Source organism: Nematolebias whitei, chromosome 11 (genome assembly GCF_014905685.2).
Source record: "Nematolebias whitei isolate Nwh7 chromosome 11, NemWhi1, whole genome shotgun sequence".
In the NCBI taxonomy this organism is placed as follows: Eukaryota; Metazoa; Chordata; class Actinopteri; order Cyprinodontiformes; family Rivulidae; genus Nematolebias; species Nematolebias whitei.
Window position 1 is genome coordinate 24,571,065 of NC_056508.1, and position 20,695 is coordinate 24,591,759.

The 20,695-nt window shown below is 40.9% G+C and overlaps 1 protein-coding gene across 1 annotated transcript in view; it reads right to left on the reverse strand.

Annotated features, from left to right (window-relative positions):
- Positions 1–1,184: 1,184 nt before the first annotated feature.
- The window catches only part of mfn2 (mitofusin 2), a 37,356-nt gene continuing 17,845 nt past the window's right edge, over positions 1,185–20,695 (reverse strand). The window contains exons 10-18 of the mRNA XM_037684046.1: positions 19,614–19,735; positions 16,213–16,339; positions 16,002–16,106; positions 11,772–11,874; positions 10,584–10,804; positions 6,912–7,067; positions 4,392–4,588; positions 4,148–4,282; positions 1,185–1,887 (exon numbers count right to left, since the gene is read on the reverse strand). Coding sequence (XP_037539974.1) covers positions 1,818–1,887; positions 4,148–4,282; positions 4,392–4,588; positions 6,912–7,067; positions 10,584–10,804; positions 11,772–11,874; positions 16,002–16,106; positions 16,213–16,339; positions 19,614–19,735 — 1,236 coding nt within the window. The 3' untranslated portion in view covers positions 1,185–1,817. The remainder of the gene's footprint in view (positions 1,888–4,147; positions 4,283–4,391; positions 4,589–6,911; positions 7,068–10,583; positions 10,805–11,771; positions 11,875–16,001; positions 16,107–16,212; positions 16,340–19,613; positions 19,736–20,695) is intronic.

Below are 20,695 nucleotides of genomic sequence, written 5' to 3' on the forward strand. Positions count from 1 at the left end.
TCTCCTCACTGTCATCATTTCTTGGCTAATCTTTCTTTGAACAGCGTCCTGCACTTCACCATTTCACCACGAGGCTTCCTCAAGTACCTTCCTACCTCTCTCTACTGTTGTAGTAGTCCAGTCATTTGGAAGCGCTTTCTTACCCTCCAGAGCCTTTTAACAGCTCCTCTTTGAACTCTTCACATTATTCTTTCCTCAGCTTCCATCATTTGTTCTTCTTCTCTGATTTTATTCTTTCTCTTCTTCACAAAAGTCATTCTACTCACAACCATCCAATATCATTTGGACACGCTGTCCCCTGCCACATCCTTACAATCCCCAATCTCCCTTGGGTTTCCTCTTCTACACAAAATGTAATCGACCTGTGTACTCCTGCCTCCACTCTTACAGGTCACTCTACGGTCCTCCCTCTTTTGGAAACAAGTGTTGAATACAGACATTTCTATTCTCTTGGAAAAATCCAAAACCATGTCCTTCCTGGTTTCTTTCCTTCACACCAAACCTTCCCATCTGGATATGATTAAATGCATATGATTGAATATGGATTTGTCCCGGGGATCAGATGGTGAGGGTTGAGGGCCTTGTTCAGGGGCCCAGAGTGGGACAAATGAGGGTGGAGCGTGCTTCACCTTTCTCACCCACATTTTGATGTCAGTTCAGGGAGTCAAACTGGCAACGTTCCGATCACAGGCCCACCTTCTCTAAACTCTGCGCCACCACTCCCCCTGCAGTTTTAATATAGACATGCTGTTAAAATAAATGTTATCCATAATAGCTGCTATTATAACAGTCCATATCATAATCACAATGCTGTTAAGCAAAGATCAAACCTGCAAACTGAACTGTTTAATGGAACGCCGCCTTGAAGTATCTTCTAAAAGCTGAGGACCAACATTCAGGCCAGAGAAAACTTCTCAAATCAAGATTAAAACGGTCAGAAAAAAAAACAATACGTGACCCCGGTGCAGCCAAAAACTTTACAATCACATGAATATTTCAGTAGTGTGGTAGAAACAACATTACTGATGACAGAGGAAGAGATTTATTCAAGTCAGAATTAATTTAATGGTTTATTTTACATTTTTACAAGAAAATTCCCCACAATGACTAATCTGTTTTATCACTCGTGACTAAAGGTAAAATCAGAGTACAGTTCTGACTTGCCTCTGCATTAGTCTGTAGGCATAAGGCTGATACACACAATAACCAGTTTAAATATTTAAATGTTTTGAAACATTTAAACAAAAGGTTTTAGCTTTACTGACAGAATTCAGAGTTAATGAGTTCTTCTGTTTGTGTGTTTATAGTGAAAACTAAAATATGTGCTAGCTGTTATTTCATAAACCAACTTAAACATGCTCTTTCTTTGTAAATAAATAACTTTTAAATTTATTCAGTTCATTAACATATTTATTCTCGTTGTGTTCTGTCTCGTATAACTTTTAAGTGGTGATATTGACGTAACTTTAAGCTAAAATGTGGCGTTTCTAGCAGAAACCCTCAAGTTCTGATCCAGAAAGTCAGCCTCTGGATCTTCTGGTTTCTGCTCAGATAATCAACAAAGTCTTAACATTATGGGATACCGAGAAGGGGTTGTTAAGTTTTGAATTCAGTCAAGTATACATTGAGTTTTTACATAGAGGCGTGCTTATTCAGGATTTAGGTTTAGCTGTATAATGAGCGACAGACACGTGAAATGACTGAATTCAAATATCACAATCACTAATTTACTGCCAGGTTCCTGTTCTGAACAGAACAATGCCATGGATGAACTCTTGGGTCAATCCAAGCGGTGCAGCTGGGGTTGTCCATATGTGTCACTTGCTGTGTTGGAGGTACTTCTGGGTGAACATGTTGAGCTCACTGTCCAACCAGCCCGCCTTGTTCCTAACAAACACACAGAAAGGCAAGAATCCATATTTACAGAGTTCACCTCTACTCACAGAGGAACTGAATCAGAACATCAGATCAAAACAACTTGTGCTGATGAGCGGCTGAACGAGCAATTTCTGTTTGTACAGCAGAACACGGTACAGTGGAAGTCAGCGGTTTGTGGTCAAAAATAAACCAAAGCCACTTTGGTTTAAAACCAGGACTAACCTTTGATAAGATGTGCTCAACCATCTCTGGGCTGATATTATGAGCTACAGACAGCTCTGTCACAGAGAACTCTCGTGTGGTCATCTTCTAACTTATCACCCAAACTGTCACAGCACATTATAATTTTAAAAGTTGAAACCTGCTGGGTAAAGTCTTTAAACAACTCACTTTTCACTGTGAAGCAGAGCGAGAGCACAAACCGAGGAGAACGCAGAGCGAGCAAGTGGATCTCAGGAGGAAATGTGTCACCACAGACAAATGGTAAATGGACTGCAGCATCTTTCGATCTAATCAAGATACTCAACAAGCTTTACAACATCTGTGCGCTCATTTACCTCCACGCACACAAACAGCACTCTACTACAGCTATACAACGCTAATCCAAACAAATCATTCTAAAGAGACTAATCAGTGCTTTTTGAGCACATTCATACACTGATGGGACACATCGGAGGCAATGAGGGGTTCAGTGTCTTGCCCAGGGACACTTCAGGATATGACTGCTGGTGGAATCAAACCCTCGACCCTCCCATTGGAAGACAATCATAACTTTTATGGACAAAATTTCTTTGCACTCAAGGGGTGGAGGGAGTCTGGTTCAGTGGCCTCGGGTATAGTCTATTTGCAGATGACGTGGTGCTGTTGGCGTTATCGTGCCATGATCTCTAGCAAACACTGAAGCCGAGCCAAGTGTGAAGCGGCTGGCATGAAGATCAGCACCTCCAAATCTGAGGCCATGGTCCTCAGTCAGAAAAGGATGGATTGTCCTCTCTGGGTTGAGAGTGAGGTGCTGCAATAAATTAATGAGTTCAAGTAACTCAGGGTTTTGTTCACAGTGAAGGAAGACTGGAAAGACAAATCAACAGATTGTTCGGTGCAGCTTCTGCAGTATTGTCAACTCTATTCTGGTCCAATGTGGTGAAGAGGGAGCTGAGCTGTAAGGAGAAGCTGGTCGTCTACATTCCTACACTCACCTATGGTCAGGAACTCTGGTAGTGACTGAAAGAACAAGCTCGTGGATACAGACGGTCTAAATGAGTTTTCGCCGCAGGGTAACTGAACTCTCCATTAGATAGGATGAGAAATTCAGTTATCCAGGAGTGACTCCGAGTAGAGCCGCCTGCTGCTCCACACCCAGAGCTCGCTGGCTTGCTTGATTGCTTGCTGGCTGGTTCTAGTCTTGTTTATTACTTGTTTAGGTTAGGTTAGATGTCTTTTTGCATTTATTATAGATCTGTTTGCATTTATTGTACTGTTGCATATCTGCACTGTGTGTTGTTTTGTTTTGCACTTTATGGGAACACAGTTTCATTTCAATATGTACTTGTACGTAGCTGAAATGACAACAAAACCTCTCGGACTCCGACTCTTCAGGACCACCCCTAATCCATTTCTCTTTCAATCCACACCATGGTAAAACAACTTAAACCCTACCCCAATACTGCGAGCCTTGCTGCCCTTCCACTTGGTCCCTTGTACACACAAAACATCTACCTTCCTTCTCTGCATCATGTCAGTCAGCTCTCGATCTTTACTTGTCATCGTCCCTACAGTTAGAGTTCAGATGTAATCCTACACTCTTGAGTTTCGTCCTCTCCTGGTTTCCCTCCATGTGGTCTTTGACTAACAGTAGCACAATTTCCAATGGCACCCTGTTTGTCAACAGCATCGGTGGTGGTGGTGAACCTGGGCCTCAACTGATATTGTACAGTTGTAATTTGGATGAAATTGCATATGAGTTTTATGCTGGATTCCCTTGCTGACACAACCTTTATCATTTATCTGGGCTTGGGACTGGTGCAAGAGATACACTGTCTGATGTTCCCTAGTGGCTGGTTTGAAATAGAAAGGTAAATTAGTTCAAATAAAGTGGAAAATATCATGGTGAATAATTGCCAATGAACTTCAACAGCAAATGGTTAATAAAGTTCTCCATCTTTCCACTCTTTACTGTTCTTGAATGGATGGAAGATAAAGTTTTATTTTCATATCAGTGATTTCACAGTATACTCATGCATTTACCACAGCACACCAGTGAGTTTCTTACCTAAGTAGCTTGGCTTTGCTCTGCAGGTTGTGTAGTAGCTCAGTCTTTCTGTTCATATCACAAATCTCATCCTGCAGGTTCTGGCGGGTAACATCCACCTGCTGGCAGAGCTGAGCAAACACACCTGCCAACTCCCTGTACACCACAACAGCAGAGAAAAAAAGAGCTTACAAAGCATTTGAACAGGTCTGATGGGTTCATGTGTAATCACGGTTTTATCTTTAACATCATTAATCCAACTCACTGCTGGACTTGGTGGCTGCAATTGGATCCAGTGTAACTGACTATCAGCTGCAGCTTCTCGCTGGCATATTCCACAAACTGCTTCTTAAAGGCTCTTTCTTTGGCTTTGGTGGTCCAGGTGAGGCGCTCATAGACGTATAGGAGCCCGTACAGACCCAGGGAAAGGGCAATGAGACGCCACCCCACTGCCTTCCAGATCTGCAAATATTAACAGAGCAAAGTGTGAAGAAACACTGTGTCCACTAAGGGTGACAATAGGCTACAACTATTTTTGTCAGTCCAACAAGTCACAACTGGCAATATATTTGTCTGGAAGCAAATTTTTCACCAACTCATTACCTCATGGTGCAAAGGCAGAGATCATGGAGATGAGCTCCACAGGGGGCACAAGAGAAAACCGCTACAGAACTCCACAAATAATGCGAACAAATAAAACTACTACAGTAGTAGTTTGTACTTTCTTTGAGCAGTCTGTGTTTAACAGCCGTTGTCAACTTGATGGAACTGAATCTACCCATTGATCCTCTGCAGAGCAGCTTCATGTTGATGTTGGGTATATTATTACATTAGGCTGTTGTCTGATATTTACCTTAAAAAGTACACTCAGTCAAAACATGCACTGTAACCATATGGTGAAGATAAAGTTTTTATGTCCTTTATTTGGCTTGATTGATCTAAAATAATACCAGCGTTCATATTTCATATGTATAACCATTTATAAGTTATAGTGGGCAATACAGGATAAACAACAGTTTTTTCTTATTTATTTAGTTACACATTCACTTTTATGGCAACTATTTTAAAATAATTTTTTTTAGCTGCCAGCTCAATCAGTTTATCTGATGGGCTGCAAGTCTTAAACAACGTGAAGCTCTTTGTAATTCTGGAATTGTTTGAGATCATTAACACTTAGATGACCAGAATCTTTTTTTTATCTCCAGAGGCCTCATGTACAAAGAGTGTGTACGTACAAAAACGCAGTGTACGTACTTTTTCACACAAAACTTCAAATGTATGAAGAATGAAATGACTGTGGAAATGTGCGCAGCTCCACGACAACAAGGTTGATGCACGCAAGTTTCTATGGTTATTGGTCCATTGGTGACACTTGGAGATGCTACTTGGAAACTGTTGATGGGAAAACTATTGTTGTACACACTGGACACACATGATGAACAATTAATACATCCACATGTATGTAATTAGATGAGTGGATAGAAAAGCATGTGCAAAGTGGTACAGAAAATACCTTCAACAACAATGGCTTTAGCCTTAGAGGATAACAAATGTCAAAATACGCAGAGAGCGTGTATTTGGAGACAGAGAGAAGTTTCTGGCCCACAATGATGACGGGCTCATCAACTGTTTTAGGTTTCCAAGGGCAACCCTTTTGGGGACTGTGCTTGGAGCTGCAGCCGGTCTTGGAGTGTGACACAGCGAGGAGCCGTGTACCACCAGTACACATACAGTTGCTGACCACACTTGGGTACAGGGACATTTCAGAGGGAGCTGACAGACCAACTGGGACAGTCGACCCTGAGCCGAGCTAGGCTAGCTGTGTGGGATGGAATTATTCATGTCAACCAGATATATAAAACTCTCTACAATGCAGTTGAACAGGTCAACATTAAAGCACAATTTGCAGCGACAGCCTGTTTTCTTAAGGTAATCAGAGCTATCGACTGCACACACATTACTATAAAAGCACAATCACAGGATGAAGATGTTTGTTAACAGGAAGCATTTTCATCCAATCAATGTGCAAATTATATGTGACAAAAGCAACTAACCAACATTGTGGTGCGGTGGCCTGGTTTAATGCTCGATTCATTCTAATGAACAGCATGGTTGGGAACAGACTACAAGCTAGCACAGTGTGGGATGGGGGGGCTTCTTGATAAGTAAATTCATTTAATAGTCCTAATATGTCTGACCATTTTTTCTTAATTTCTGCATGCGCTGCTCTGACCCCATAGCATTTACACCTTTGTGCCACTCATTGTTCCACTCACTCTTCTTGTGCTTGGCGCTAATGTCAAACAGAATGTGTTTTTTTTTTTTTTACTATCCTCTACCTCATTTAGAAGTGTCGCCAAACACATTCTATGAAGTTCCTCTTTTTCCTACATGAAGACAAGCTTCTCCATAGTGGAGAGGAGATTCCTCAGGTGCAGGGCAGATTTAAATCTATTTGCATATTTAAATGGAGGTGTGTCAGGGGAGGAGTGTGGTATTCACTCATGTGCGTTCAGTTCCACATTGATTGGGATGCACAAAGGAAGTGTGCTTGGAATCATGTGTACAAACAGTTTCATACATCTGGATTTATTTGTGCGTGCTATGTTTCAGTAGGAAATCCACGCAAGCCTTTGTACATGACACCCCAGGTCTGTTGTGCATGATTCTTCAGAGCTACGAACCACTGCTGGGATTTTCTGTACAAACTTATTCATAGAGTATAAGTCTTAATCATCCACGTCTCACAAATAATCCACTGTTCAATGCAATTCTGAGTCCTCACCACACCACCAACCACCAGGACACCCATGGAGGTACGAGAAGTCAGGGAAGCCAGACTGGTCACCATGGAGACCATCAGCTCCTCCTGGGTCACAGAGTTCTGCGGGAATGGAGGCATGCTGGTGTTGACGGGAGTTAAAGCCACGGGCCGAGGAACCTGCAAGTAGCAGAACATAACCTAGTCTGACATGGGATGCAGAGCTTCCTGAGATCTTTTGCTATTGAGCACCAGAAGAAGACAACAACAACAACAACAACAACAACAACAACAACAACAACAACTATAATAATAATAATACTAATAAAATATGTTGCTTGTTGATGGCTGAGACTGGCTTAAGAATTTCCTTTATGATAAATCTCATAGTTAGGGTTGACGTGGGTTTCCTTAGTTATACTGCTATAGGATTAGGACTGTTGGAGGACAAACAGATCACATCTCTTCACTCTGCTGCTCTATTTACTCACTCTACTGTTCATGTTTGTATTTGTAATTATTTATATCATTAACATCTAAAAATGTCAAGTCTGGTCCTCTGAACATTCAAAAAACAAAACAAAGCAAAACACACACACACAAAAAAAGTAGAAACGTTTCGTCTTTCATCTGAAAGACGAAACGTTTCTACAAATTTTTATTTTTTTGCTTTGTTTTGTTTTTTGAATGTTCAGAGGACCAGACTTAACATTTTTAGATTTTTCTACCTGGATTATTGAGCATGCATCAGGATATATCATTAACATGTTTATCTTTGTCTTTATTTTTTACAGAAACTACACCTGGACCACAAAAACTACACTTGGACCATATAAACTACACCTGAACTTGTCCTCTTAGACCCCAGCCAGTCTGGGGTATGGTCCTGGTTTTAGTTCTGCTGGGTGTTTCTTTCTGTTAAAAAGGGAATTGTTTCTTTCTACTGTCACCGATGTGTTGCTCAGAATGGGAGATTGTGGCGTAGTGAAGAATCGACACAATCGGCTGGCTTCCATAGATACATAACTTTGACTAAGTGACATTTTATAATGCACTGCCTGGCCCAAAAAATAAGTCGCCACCTGGATTAACTAAGCAAACAGGTACGAGCCTCCTCTTGGATAATTACTGCGTGGACAATTATCTTTCAGCTGCAACAAGTTATTTAACCCCAACTGGTGCAATGAGCTGCTTCTCATTTCTTAAACAACCATGTTGAAAGAGACATCGTGTGGTCGTGGAAAAGATGTCAGTCTGTTTGAGAAGGGTCAAATCATTGGCATCAAGCAGAGAAAACATCCGAGGAGTTTCTAGAAACTACTAAAATTGGGTTAAGAACTGTCCAACGTATTTTTAAAAACTGGAAGGATAGTGGGGACTCATCGTCTTCCAGGAAGAAACGTGGTCGGAAAAAAATGTGGCCTAGTGTACAAGCCTGTGGGGGCAGTCTATGATCTGGGGTTGCTGCAGTTGGTCAGGTCTAGATTCAGCAACAGTATGTTCTCAAAGAATGAGGTCAGCTGACTACCTGAATGTACTGAATGACCAGGTTATTCCATCAATGGGTTTGTTCTTCCCTGATGGCACGGGAATATTCCAAGATGACAACACCAGGATTCATCGGGCTCGAATTGTGAAAGAGTGGTTCTGGGAGCACGAGACATTATTTTCACACATGGACTGGTCACCACAGAGTCCAGACCTTAACCCCATTGAGAATCTTTGGGATGTGTTGGAGAAGACTGTGCAGTGGTCAGAATCTGCCACCATCAATGTAAGATCTTCATGAAAAATTAATGCAACACTGGATGGAAATAGATCTTGTGACATTGCAGAAGCTTATTGAAACAATGACACAGTGAATGCACGATGTAATCAAAGCTAAAGGTGGTCCAACAACATATTAGTGTGTGAACTTTTTTAGGGGGCCAGGCAGTGTAGATGTGAAGATGTTTGTACATTTTATAATGTATATGGCACCATATAAACTGAAATAACTGAATTGAATTTAACCAGTTTTACATGTTGATAGCTAGCTAAAACATGAGTTAACGTAACTCACATTTAAAAACTAAACACCTTTTCCTGAATAACATTTTCTACGTAACTTTTCTAGATGGTATATAAGAAGTTTTATAAGAATTTCTTAGAGGAGATGATGATTACAGGTTTAGCACATTTTGCTAATTTGCACAGACAAGTATTTTTAAGCAAACTTGTATTGAGTAGATATTTCAGTAATCTTTAACAAACAGGGTGCCGTAAAGTTCTTTTTAGTGGGGCCTATTTTGTAGGCCTTTAACAGTAGCATCACCAATAGGTTGACACATGAAGTTTTTATTGTTATAGTAGTTAGCATTCTTTTTTTCCTACAAAACTTTCTCAAAATATCGGACACTTTAGGCTCCATGTTTAGCTTTTTGTGTTGTTTTTTTTAGATGCAATAAGTTACAACTTTACTTGAGACTTAGGACTTTAGGCGTGACCTCAAGGCAGTGTCCTGAAAGTCTGTGCCTAATTGGAGATGATCCAATCAGGCATTTTTGCATTAGCTTTTTTCTTTATAGCAAACCTTATTGCTCGGTGTTTGTCAAAATGAGTCTACGAACTCAGAATTGGCTCCCCAAACAACTCAACAAATTTAATCTCATCTACTATTGTGTTGAAGATATGTTTTTGCTAGCTGGAAAAGAATATCTGAGCAGGCGTAGCTTGTCTATAACATCCTATAGTCAACAAGGTATCCAGATTTAACATGACAAGTTTTTGATTTGACAATCAAAAAGTAGGTTTTGCAAAACAAATTTGGGACAGACATACAGTAGGTGTGGGTGCATATCATCTGACAGTACAGTGCAGGTCACGTGCACAGATATTAGGCTTTATAAGATGTGACAAAGTTTGCAGGGAAAAATGCAAAAACCTCAAAGATGGCGGCCATTTTTTCACATATGCAAGTCTGTTACTACCATGTAGATATTATCTCAATACTCTTTACAAGCTGGGCTGCAGTGTGACTTTTACTGAAGCAAAAACTAAAAACAAATGAATAAAAAATGAAATAAATAAACTGAAAAAATGTTTCAAAAGGATCCCATGCTCTGTTGAAAGCATGAAAATACCTGTATGTTGCCTTGCCTCCACGGGCTTGATCTACCATTATTGTTTTTGCCCGTGTCTGCATGTTTGTTTGGTTTTGTCTTTTAGCAAAATATCTTGTAAACCATTGGTTAAGTTTTGATAAAAATCTCAGAAAGTAATAAATGACCGTACATCTACAACTGTTTAACTTTTAGAATCTTTGTGATTCAAGATGGCCGACACAGCCAAGTGACCTTACCCAACACAAAATGGCTATAACTCAGTCACTTTTACAGATATTAAAATAAAATGTGGTGCGGTAATAGCCGAGTCATGCTCAGCATACACTGCCAAGAGATTACAAATCCCATAAGATCTTGCAATATCGCTTGAGATGCTTGAGATTGTGCAAAACATCATTTACAAGAATGGAGCAAAGTGACTTGACCATCTTTTTATCAATGCCTTAGTCTGAAACACTGGTGTGATGACCGTTAATATGCATTCCTCCACTAAATGCCAGGCATTGGTTTGATTTATTTCATACCTATGTACAGTTTTTAATTATTACTGTATAACAGTCCAGGTAATCAGTTACATCTTCAGCAGTGTTACCTGGTCGCTGTAGCCCATAAGGGCCCGTCGGGTGTTTTTGGGGCCCAAGAAGCGACTGACGAGCATGGTCCACCCCAGAGAAAAGTGAAAGCTGATGTCCTCTTGAAAATCACTACACAGCTTGTCGCAGGCTAGGTCATAAAGGAGACTGAAAGACTGACGAAGAACGATCTTGTCTACCTGCTCTCTGACAGAAGCTGGCAGCAGAGGCTTCAGACCCTCTGTAGAAAAACAAAGAGATTTACATCTAAAATACCAACCTCCATCACATACAGCCTCATACAGCTAGGGCTGTTCCATGTGCTGTGTATATTTTATATTTTGTGGCTACTAGGAGTTTAGCTTCTCAGGCACTTCCAAAAAAATCACAACTAACTCTATGGGCACAAATTCTGCTCATAAATATTTTGTACTTGTAAATTAGTTTTGTAATCTTGTAACATAAAATGTGTGATATGAGCATAGGTGGATAGGAATTTGTGTGTGTAAAAAAGATATGTATTTGTAAAAAATAATTACTCAAGTTACAAATCTTTTTTTTAATTTTTTTTAGTCTGTTTACAGACACAAAGCCAAAAACTACGTGCACATCTCTGTCTGTGGGTTTCATTTTACAAGCACCAATTTTGACCAGACTTTTTCTTCCTCTTAGCTGATTGGTCAACGTCATGTCAATCACAAACTTAACAATCCAATCAGAGAACAGATGGGTTGTCAGGGGTGGCACTTTCTGAGCTCTAAGTCCAGGGATAGCATTACTTTATGGTTTAATGGAACAAAACAAGATCATTGTGCAGATACTTATTTCTGAAAATTACATGCGATTACTTTGGATAGTTCTCTGTCACATGACCTGCTAGCTACCCTGACGGGCACAACATTGCAGTGCACAACGATGATCTGGAGTGATCAATAATGCTGCAGGTGTGCCCCCGCTCCCCAGTTTACAAGTGCCCTGCCAGGGCCAGTTACTGTATGTAGGGAAAACACTGTATTGTCTGTGAATATTTGTGTATTTCTGAGACGTTTGTTAAAATTGATGCTGTATAAATCAACAAACTGAGATAACATCTGGTGAAAAACTAACACTACCCACCAGAGGTCCCCCAGTTTACTCTGCAGTCTTGTACTTGTAACAAACAACAACCATGTGTGTGTGAGGAGTTCAGCTGTTAGAAGTGTTGTTACCGATCATCTCAGTCTGCGTGGCCTGAATGGAACTGGTGATGGAGCTGGAACACTTCTGTGACATGTTGTTGCCCAGACCCTCCTCGATGTGGCGATGGAGCTCCTAAACAAACAACCGTCTTTAAAAGTTGTGTAAAATGCAAAAAGAAAAAGAAGCCTCTGTGTCGAACAACAAGCAGAAAACAAAACAAAACGATGAGGATACTTCAGGAAAGGAGGACAGGATCCAGAATGCTGCAGCTCGTCTTCTAAACACAGACAAGAAAACTTGAACATCTATCTCCATTTGGTTCTCTTAACTTACTCCCAGTCTGTTTTAAGGTGGCTACGGTTTTAATGTTGACCTACAATGACCTGAATGGGTAGGCTCCAGCTTCATATGCCCTCCTGACCCCGTAAAAGTAATATACATTTTACTTTTAGTCATCCCAAGATCAAAGATGGTCCACAGAGGTGATGAGTCTTATGGTGTTTTGCATTGTAAGGTCTGACCCAGCCTGGGTCAGCACAGCTCGGGTCTTCCTCGGCTCTGCACAGCCTTGATTGATTTGGCATATGGGCAGGATCATCATAGTAAGAATGTTTGCAACACCCAACAATAGAAAGCATGGAGCCCATGCTCATGTTTATTGTTCTCTCATTATTAACAAGTTAAAACAGAGCCAGAGAAGGCGGCCTTCTGCTAGAAGAAACACAGCAGAAAGATACGAGCGTAGGTCACACAGCAGTAGCATGTTGATGTGGGAGTGTAAGACGACGTAAGAAGGGAAGCTAATGCTCGCTAATGTTAGCTTGCTTACAGTTGTCATTTGAATTTGCATGTAAAACTACAGCAGTGATGACCTGCAGTCTGCTGACATCTAATCTTCAGCACCAGTCGGCCCCCATAAAACCCCGGGTCTCTGGGTTCCAAAATTAGACCTGGAAGTGGGCCGGACGGCGAAATGCAAAGGCTCAGAACTTGGGTGTGAACCCAGGCTGGGCCTTACAAGAGCTATTAGTCATCCAAAGTCCAAACTGGTCCACAAAGAATGTTGGGTCTTTCAGTCGTTCTTAGTTCCAGGCTGATTCACAGAGATGATAGGGTCTTTTACAGGGCTTTGCCACTGTCTCATCGGTTCTGCACCAAACTGCATCAGTTTTTAGGGACTGCTCACTGTCAGTACTCACCCCAACTCAGACCGGTTTATGGGACCACCTTATTTGTGTTTCCAAGCAGACTGCTCAGAGATGACGATTTTGAGCAAACAGAGCCGTTGACTGGCCAGCAGAGCTACGTCACTGGATGACCCACCCAGCAAAACTGCAAACTACATCTGAACTTCCATTTCCTCTCTGATCGTGTTGACGGACAGCGCCACAAGAAATGAGCATCTTTACAGAGGGATATGATGATGGTGCTGCATAGCTACACCCGGACTTCTACGCAATGTCAGGATAAGCTAAAGAAATTGAAGTATGATTATAGGGTGATTAATGACCATGATGAGTGGAGTGGCTTGAACACAAGGACCTGTTACGATATCGCCCACTTTGCATAGACGATCCCACCCACAGAGCAGGGAAACAAGTCACAGTGGCAAATCACTTACACCTGAGAAAAACTAATAAGTGAGAGCCAAATGTAGTCCCAATATCAACGGCAAAGTAGCTTTAGTTAGTGGTGTAACGGTACATGTGGGTATAGTGAACCATTTCGGTACAGCATGTTCAGTTCAGTCCATGTGCGTACCGTTGCAATTATTTTTTCGCTCATTAAATTTTATTAGTGAGAGATTACGCGCAGCGGAACCAATGTTGCGCTGGCTTTAAGCATATGATTAAAGTTCTTGAGCCCCACTAGGACATCCCATCACGTCAACACTTCAGCCAAAAAGTTGTAGCAGCACTTTCTGAAAAAGCTAAAACTGATATTGTCAACAAGTCCTGGAGCCCAGATTTAAAGTCCTGCAACATGATAATAATGAGCGAGAGAGGATATTCAACCACCTCATAACAGAAATGATGACCGTGCAAGAAGAGGTATTGTTATTGTATTATTACTGTTATTGCGTTATTATGATCTGATTAACTTTTTTAATTTAAAATTATCATCTTATTAACTCATTTTTTTTACCTCCGTGTTGTTACCAGTCTGAGGATGTCAGCGATAGCAGCTGAGTCTTCTTCATCAGCAGGGAAATCATCCACCAGATCACCTCCAGCTAAGAAGTCTGTGATGACTGAACTCTTTGGCGAACTTTTCCAGGGACAAGTGGGAAGTAGCAAGTCCCTTTGGGAGCAGGTCCAAGAAGAGGTTGTGAGTACAGAGCTTCAGGGTACCCTTCCCTTGAAGCTGACCCTCTTCTTTGGTGGAAAGACAGTGAGGCCAAATACAGCCACACTTTATTCCTGCTACTGTTGTTAGTGAGCGGTTTTCTCCTCCGCTGGAGATAATAACTGCAACTAGATCTATGATTTTGACCGAAAATATGGACAAGTTGGTCTTTTGGCCAAAAACTTAAAACTTGATTATTTAAATCGTAAATGGTCTGTTGCTGCTTAATGTTCTGGTTCTGACTGTTGTTGTATTTATTAAATGTTTTTATTATTGTTAGTATAGTTTATTTATTGTAAAAAGTGCAGTTCATTTAAAATATTATCCAAATGGGTTGTTTTTATACAAACGTTGTATTGTTTACTTGGCATATTTTCAAAATAAATATTTTTGTAAGTCTTTATTTTGGCCTTTTTTGTACTGAAAATTAACCGAACCGAGCCCTCCTTGAAAACGAAACGAAATGTGATTTTAGCAAACCGTTACAACACTAGCTTTAGTTGACCCGATGTCCAGGCTGGCCCATAGAAATGATCGGGCTGGTTCACAGAGGTGATCTAGTGTTTTAGTTGTTCTGAGGTCCAGGCTGATCCACAAAATGGACCCAAATATGAAGAAATAAAGGATTTTTTTGTAAAACATTAAGTCCAGTGACGTAGAACGTGCACAAAATTTTGCAATGAAATCCTTGTTAAATACGGTCATAGGCGTCGCAACCATTATATGTGAAGGGGACAAGCCCCCCCCACATTAAAAAAACGTTCATTTGGACGAAACATTAGTTCAGGCGGCGCAGTTTTGCTTTCTTCGTGAACAAATCCATTCCACTTGATTAATAGGAGAATACTCAAGCTACTAAAACTCCACTCCAGGTTTTCCAGGTTACCTCCAACTCTAACACACAGAGCAGAAACTGTGCAGGCAGCAGCTGCTGAGTCTCCTGCTTCAGCAGAAAACACACACAGGTGGAGGAGATGGAGACACTTCTGTGTTACTAGCTCGCCAGTTTAGCGAGCTTAGTGTGGGCAGTTGTTGACCGGGGGGGGGGGGGGGGGGGATCATAAAAATATATTCATGTTAGGAGGGTGCTTGAGAGGAGCTACATCTGTAGCATGTTAGCTTAGCAGTAACTGTGACGCTGCAGGTGTAAGAGACGCTGTGTTCAGGTGCATTAAAGTTGAAATGTCTTTAAAACCCCACACCTTATTGTCCTCAAGCTTCAAGAGAAACATCCTTTACATGAGGAGTGTTGAACACAAGTAAAAAAGTCCAGTGGAGATGTTTTTTATTTCTTTATAAAGACAAATAGTGCTGATCTGACGCTCTGTATTAAAGTGTATTAAAGTTAAAATGTCTTTAAACCCACAGCTGAATTTACACAAACTTGGTAAGAAATGTTTTAAATGTGTGGAATTAAAGAAAATCTAGGTGAAATGCTGCTTTTTTTGGTACATTAGTGTACATGTCTTTGCGCACGCACCTACACACATCATTGTGTCCCCCCCCACACACACACACATTACAGATGCTTCTGACGCCCTTGAATACGGTATGTATTGTAAGTATTAGGATGAACAATGACAAAGCTACAACCTGAGAAGTGCTTATAATACAAAGTGTTAGTGTAATCAGTGTCTGAGTTTTGTTTTGACTTGTGTCCTTGTTACAAGAGCGTCTGTTCAAAGGCGGGTAGAAAGGAGACGCTCACACTGTGGGTCATTATAGAAGCTAATTTCAAAAGATTCAGTTATTTAGAAGCTTTAGTGAGCAAAACTAATAGGATATGCTGATAACGCTTACTGTGAAGGACTGAAGAAAGTTCAGTAGTTTTCTCACTGGTCTTGCACTGGTTTGTACAAGCCAACAAAACTCATACTTAAAGTCTCTGTAGTGTCTGTTCAGTTTAAACTCACATTTTTGTAGACCTTCAGGACCACTGGAGATGGGTGGAAGTCTAGGTGGAAGTCATCCACCAGTACATGAAGCTTCCGGATCTCCTCTGCCATGGTGTTAGATACCTTGGAAGGGGCACAGAGCAGGATTGTACCATCATTATCAGCATTTAGTAATGATGGAGATAAAACACTCAGTGTTCAGGCATGTGGTAGTGTGTTGTGGTTTCACCTGTCTTTCCACCTCCTCGGTAAGCGTCTTGATTTTGGCCTTACAATCTAATGTCAAGAGGTCCAACTGCTTCTCAATAAAATCCAACCTATCCAAACGGTCCTCTTTTGTCTCAAGGCAGTAGACACTGAACAAATTAATGCACATATGCACATGCACACACGAACACACACACACACACACACACACACACACACACACACACATTGAGTCATTGAGTTATACAATGTAAACGTCAAAAGTGTATACTGTTGAAAATACTAATTTATACTACTTCTCATTCAATCTAGTCAGTGGGAAACTTAAACTGCATTGAGCATTTGTTTAATACTTTACATCCGTTTCTTCTATGAATGACTCTTACTCTGAACTGGTCTGATGATTTCTTGCACTAGTTGAAGAATTAGGGGCACTTTTGTTTAACCAGTTCAAACAGAAACTCAACAGTGAGACCTTTAATCAGGGAAGAATCAAACCGACCGGCCTTCTAACACAATATTGGACCAAACTAATTAAAGACTTTTTAGATAGTGACAGTAAATTTATGCACTAGTTACTAAAGGGTCAGTGATGAACAAGCAAATTTCAAAATGGTGACAAGTTAATAAGTCAGGACAGCTAAAACGTTTACTGGTACTTGCCAACTAACAAGGTAATACCAGCTAGTTGCACCAATTTACAACCCTGTTCAACTTGTGCATCTGAAAATGACTGAACTCACCAAGTAACTGGACAGCTGTACAAAATACTAATGACAATACTGATGGCAACGAGTAGCATTTTTGTCAAACTAATGTAGGTTAAAGTCAAAGTAGTGAATGCATGTGTCGTGCTGGAAAGAAAGAGTCAAACTAACTGAATTTTAAACGTGAATGAAACTTTGAAACTTTAAATAAAATCAGGTTATAATAATAATAATGTGTTACGTGTTGTCATCATTGTATGTTCCCATACAATGGTGAAATTGGCTCTCTGCATTTAACCCATCACACCTGGGATACACTCAGGTGTGATGGGTTAAATGCAGGTGGAGCAGTGGGCAGCTGTTGAAAGCACCCAGAGAGCAAATGGAGATAGGGTCTCCTGCTCAGACACCACGAGATGTGCAATGACTGGGGATCGAACCCAGGACTTTCAGGTCCCGAATCGGTTACCCTGCCTCTGTCCCATCTCATTATACCCATACCCCATTATCGATTCCAAAGAACAATTTAGCAAATTCATTTTATTGCATTTTGACTACAGTCATCCCTCGTTATATCACAGTCCACTTATTGTGGCTTCCCTGTATTGCAGATTTTTTCTAATTATGTATCGCAGAGTTTTCACTATATAGCAGGATTTTGTTGTACATACTGTACGCCACAAGTGGAGGAGGAAGCCACCTCTCATCTTGTCTGCCCTGTACACTCGCCCTCCTGCTACGTCTCGTGCACGGCCACATCACGCTGCTCTCAGCGTCTGTCTCTGCCCTTCAGAGATCAGTCTCAAGGACTTCCTCTGTCTGCTCAGCGCCTGTTACACTGAATGTGTGACGCTGTTTCACAGTCGTATATTTCCTCTGGATCTCAGCCTCCAGAGGGGCTCAGAGCTCACTCCACCAGAGGAATCTCATCCTCCACGGCTCCTAAATGGCTGAAGAAAAATGCTATTTGGGAGTCTATTCCTGGTCTAAGTGAAACAGAAACTGAGGTGGGGCACACACAGCAGGTGGGCATGGACTAAAGTTTTCAGTGCTAAGCTGCACGATGAGTAGGAAAGGGTTGTAGGAGTGTGGGAAAGGTTTATAAAGCATATATATATATATAAATAATAAAATGAAGAAAACGCCACTACTTTGTGGATTTTCTCCTATCGCAGAGGTCTCTGGAATGTAACCCCCTCAATAGATGAGGGATCACAGTAACTGTAAATGTGAAGTATCATTTTAAAAACTGGATCGTAAGACTTTTTGTTCTGGCTTCTGTTCAGGGTAATCAATCTAACATGTGTCATGAAGCCCACATCAACTGCTTGGTTCTGAGGTTTGTGCATGCTCTGATCTTGAGAACTTTTTGAAGCCGACTGGCTTGTAGTCCAAATCTGCACAATTTACGAATTCTGCAGAGCCCATGCTTTGTTTGGACTGTGCCATGGCTTCTGCAGGTGTAGTGAACTCTGCTAGTAAAGACACTTTACAGACCATTCTTTTGTTTAATTCTTCAGTCTGCCATTATTCCAGAAAATCCACCACTCCACCTCTAGTTTAGTAATGCGCTATAAAATCTGTAAAGTCAACACCAATTCAGTTTACTTGTCATCTATAAACATTCAAATGTATATACTTGTTAACGAGCGACAGCAAATATCTTCACTTGTTAAAACATTAAATTTCCCACTTACTAATTAGTACTACCCAAAATACTCACGCTTTGTAAGAAAATGTCAACCTGGTACCAAAGTCTTATCAAATCTTTCTCTGATACAGAGAAAGAGCAGATTTACAGCTTAAAAACCTAAGGAGGAAGACTTTTTTCCTGAATAGCCCTAACATGCAGCCGTACGGACGAGTAAAGGGAACTGACGTTCCATATTGAGAAAATCGAAAAAGTATTTAAAGTGCATGTTGCAGAAGCAGATGGTTTGGAGGTGGCGGTGGAGCAGTGGTAGTTCAACCATCTTGGAACTGAAGAGTTGCTGGTTGATCAGTTAACTTTTGGTTCCCTACTATTTCCATGTGTTGCAGTGTCCTTGAGCAAGACATGTATTCCCTGCCTGCTGTGCTTGTGTGTTATCTCCCATGTGTGATGATTTAAAGCAGAGAACACGTGCAGTCACTGTAAGAACACATGCAACGATGATGAAACAGAGCACGTTCCAGTGTCTGCTATAGTGCAGTTTAATTCTTCGTTCTAATCTGATGCTTGTTTAAGATCAAATTTATAGTAGGAAGACTTCTGTACAGAGTTTAAAATTTGAAAGCTGGTGCCTTCAGCCCAAACAGTTCGTTCAGCCTTTTATCGTCTTTTACCATGTGGTACTACATGCTCTGCAGTCGTTTCAGTGGTGGCACAGGAACTAAGTTCTCTACAATGAAATAAAACACGTTTTATGACAAATCACATGAATTACCACAGGGAGTCTAAAGCACTGATGAACATATGGTAGCATACTGTAGCTCACAGTTCCTATGCAGGTTCTTCACAGACATGTAGGTGCAGCTTAGTTAGTGTTTTTCTTTCACACACCTATACCACATGGTGGATATTTGCGAAAACTGCAGTAATAGTTTTACACATTCCAAACTCTTTAAGACATCAGTGTGACTTTATTTTACCAGACAAGCAATAATTTAACCTCTACAGCCCTGACTTGTCCAAACAAACACATTTCTTATGACCACTTTGAGGGTCCAGACTGACCTCTGATCTTGGGCAGCAACGTGCACAGAGTCCATTATCCGGCGCAGAGCTTCAGAGACCTGCTTGGCTCTCACCGTATGCTGCTCAAACTTGGTCTTCACTGCAGACTGAGAGATGCACTCCTACACCCAGCAGACAGAAGATCATTCACACCACAATCAGCAGGATTGGTCTGAAACTCAATTCAAAGTCAGACTTATTTTGTTTGTTTCTTCAACCAAGTTTAGAGATGAAAAGAAGCCAAAGGTGTAGAGATTTTAGAGACAAACTACCCATCCATCAGTTAATGCATCCATTTATCCATCAGAGTTCAGAGCCATTTGCTCTGAACTAAAGCAGCTTTATCACATTTGCTCATTACCTTCCTTTGTACAAGTCCTTTGTTCTTTATTATTTTTATATAAAAATTTAATCTATTTAAATTAATCATGGGCAGCACGATGGCACAACTGGTAGAGCTGCTGCCTCTCAGCGAGCAGGTCCCCGGTTCAAATCCCGGTCCGGGGGCCTTTCTGGGTGGAGTTTGCATGTTCTCTCTGTGCATGCGTGGGTTTTCTCCGGGTCCTCCAGTTTCCTCCCACAGACCAAAAACATGTATGTGAGACTGACTAGTAACTCTAAATTGTCTCTAGGTGAGAGTGAGAGAGTGAATGGTTGTTTGTCTCGTTTGTCTCCATGTGTCCCTGTGATGGACTGGAGACCTGTCCAGGGTGTCCCCCGCCCTTTGCACAGTGATTGATGGACATGGGTACCAGTGATCCTCGTGACCCAAAATGGAAGAAGCGGGTAAAAGATAATGGATGGATGGATAGCGTATTTTTTGTTACAGTAAAATAATTTAGCAATAAGAAGTTATTTCGTTTCTAATAGAAATCTGAAACACTTGACATTAAATATAACTTTTTAATTACTTTTTACAAATAACAGGTCTGTAATAAATACATGACAATTCTTAAAATAAACATACATTTTAGGAGTAATTGTATAATTAATTCTACATCTAATGGTATGGTTCAGAGTCCAGACTTTTAGGAACTCTGGTGTTGAAAAGAAAACTCACCTTTGGCCTTTTTACGTCACCT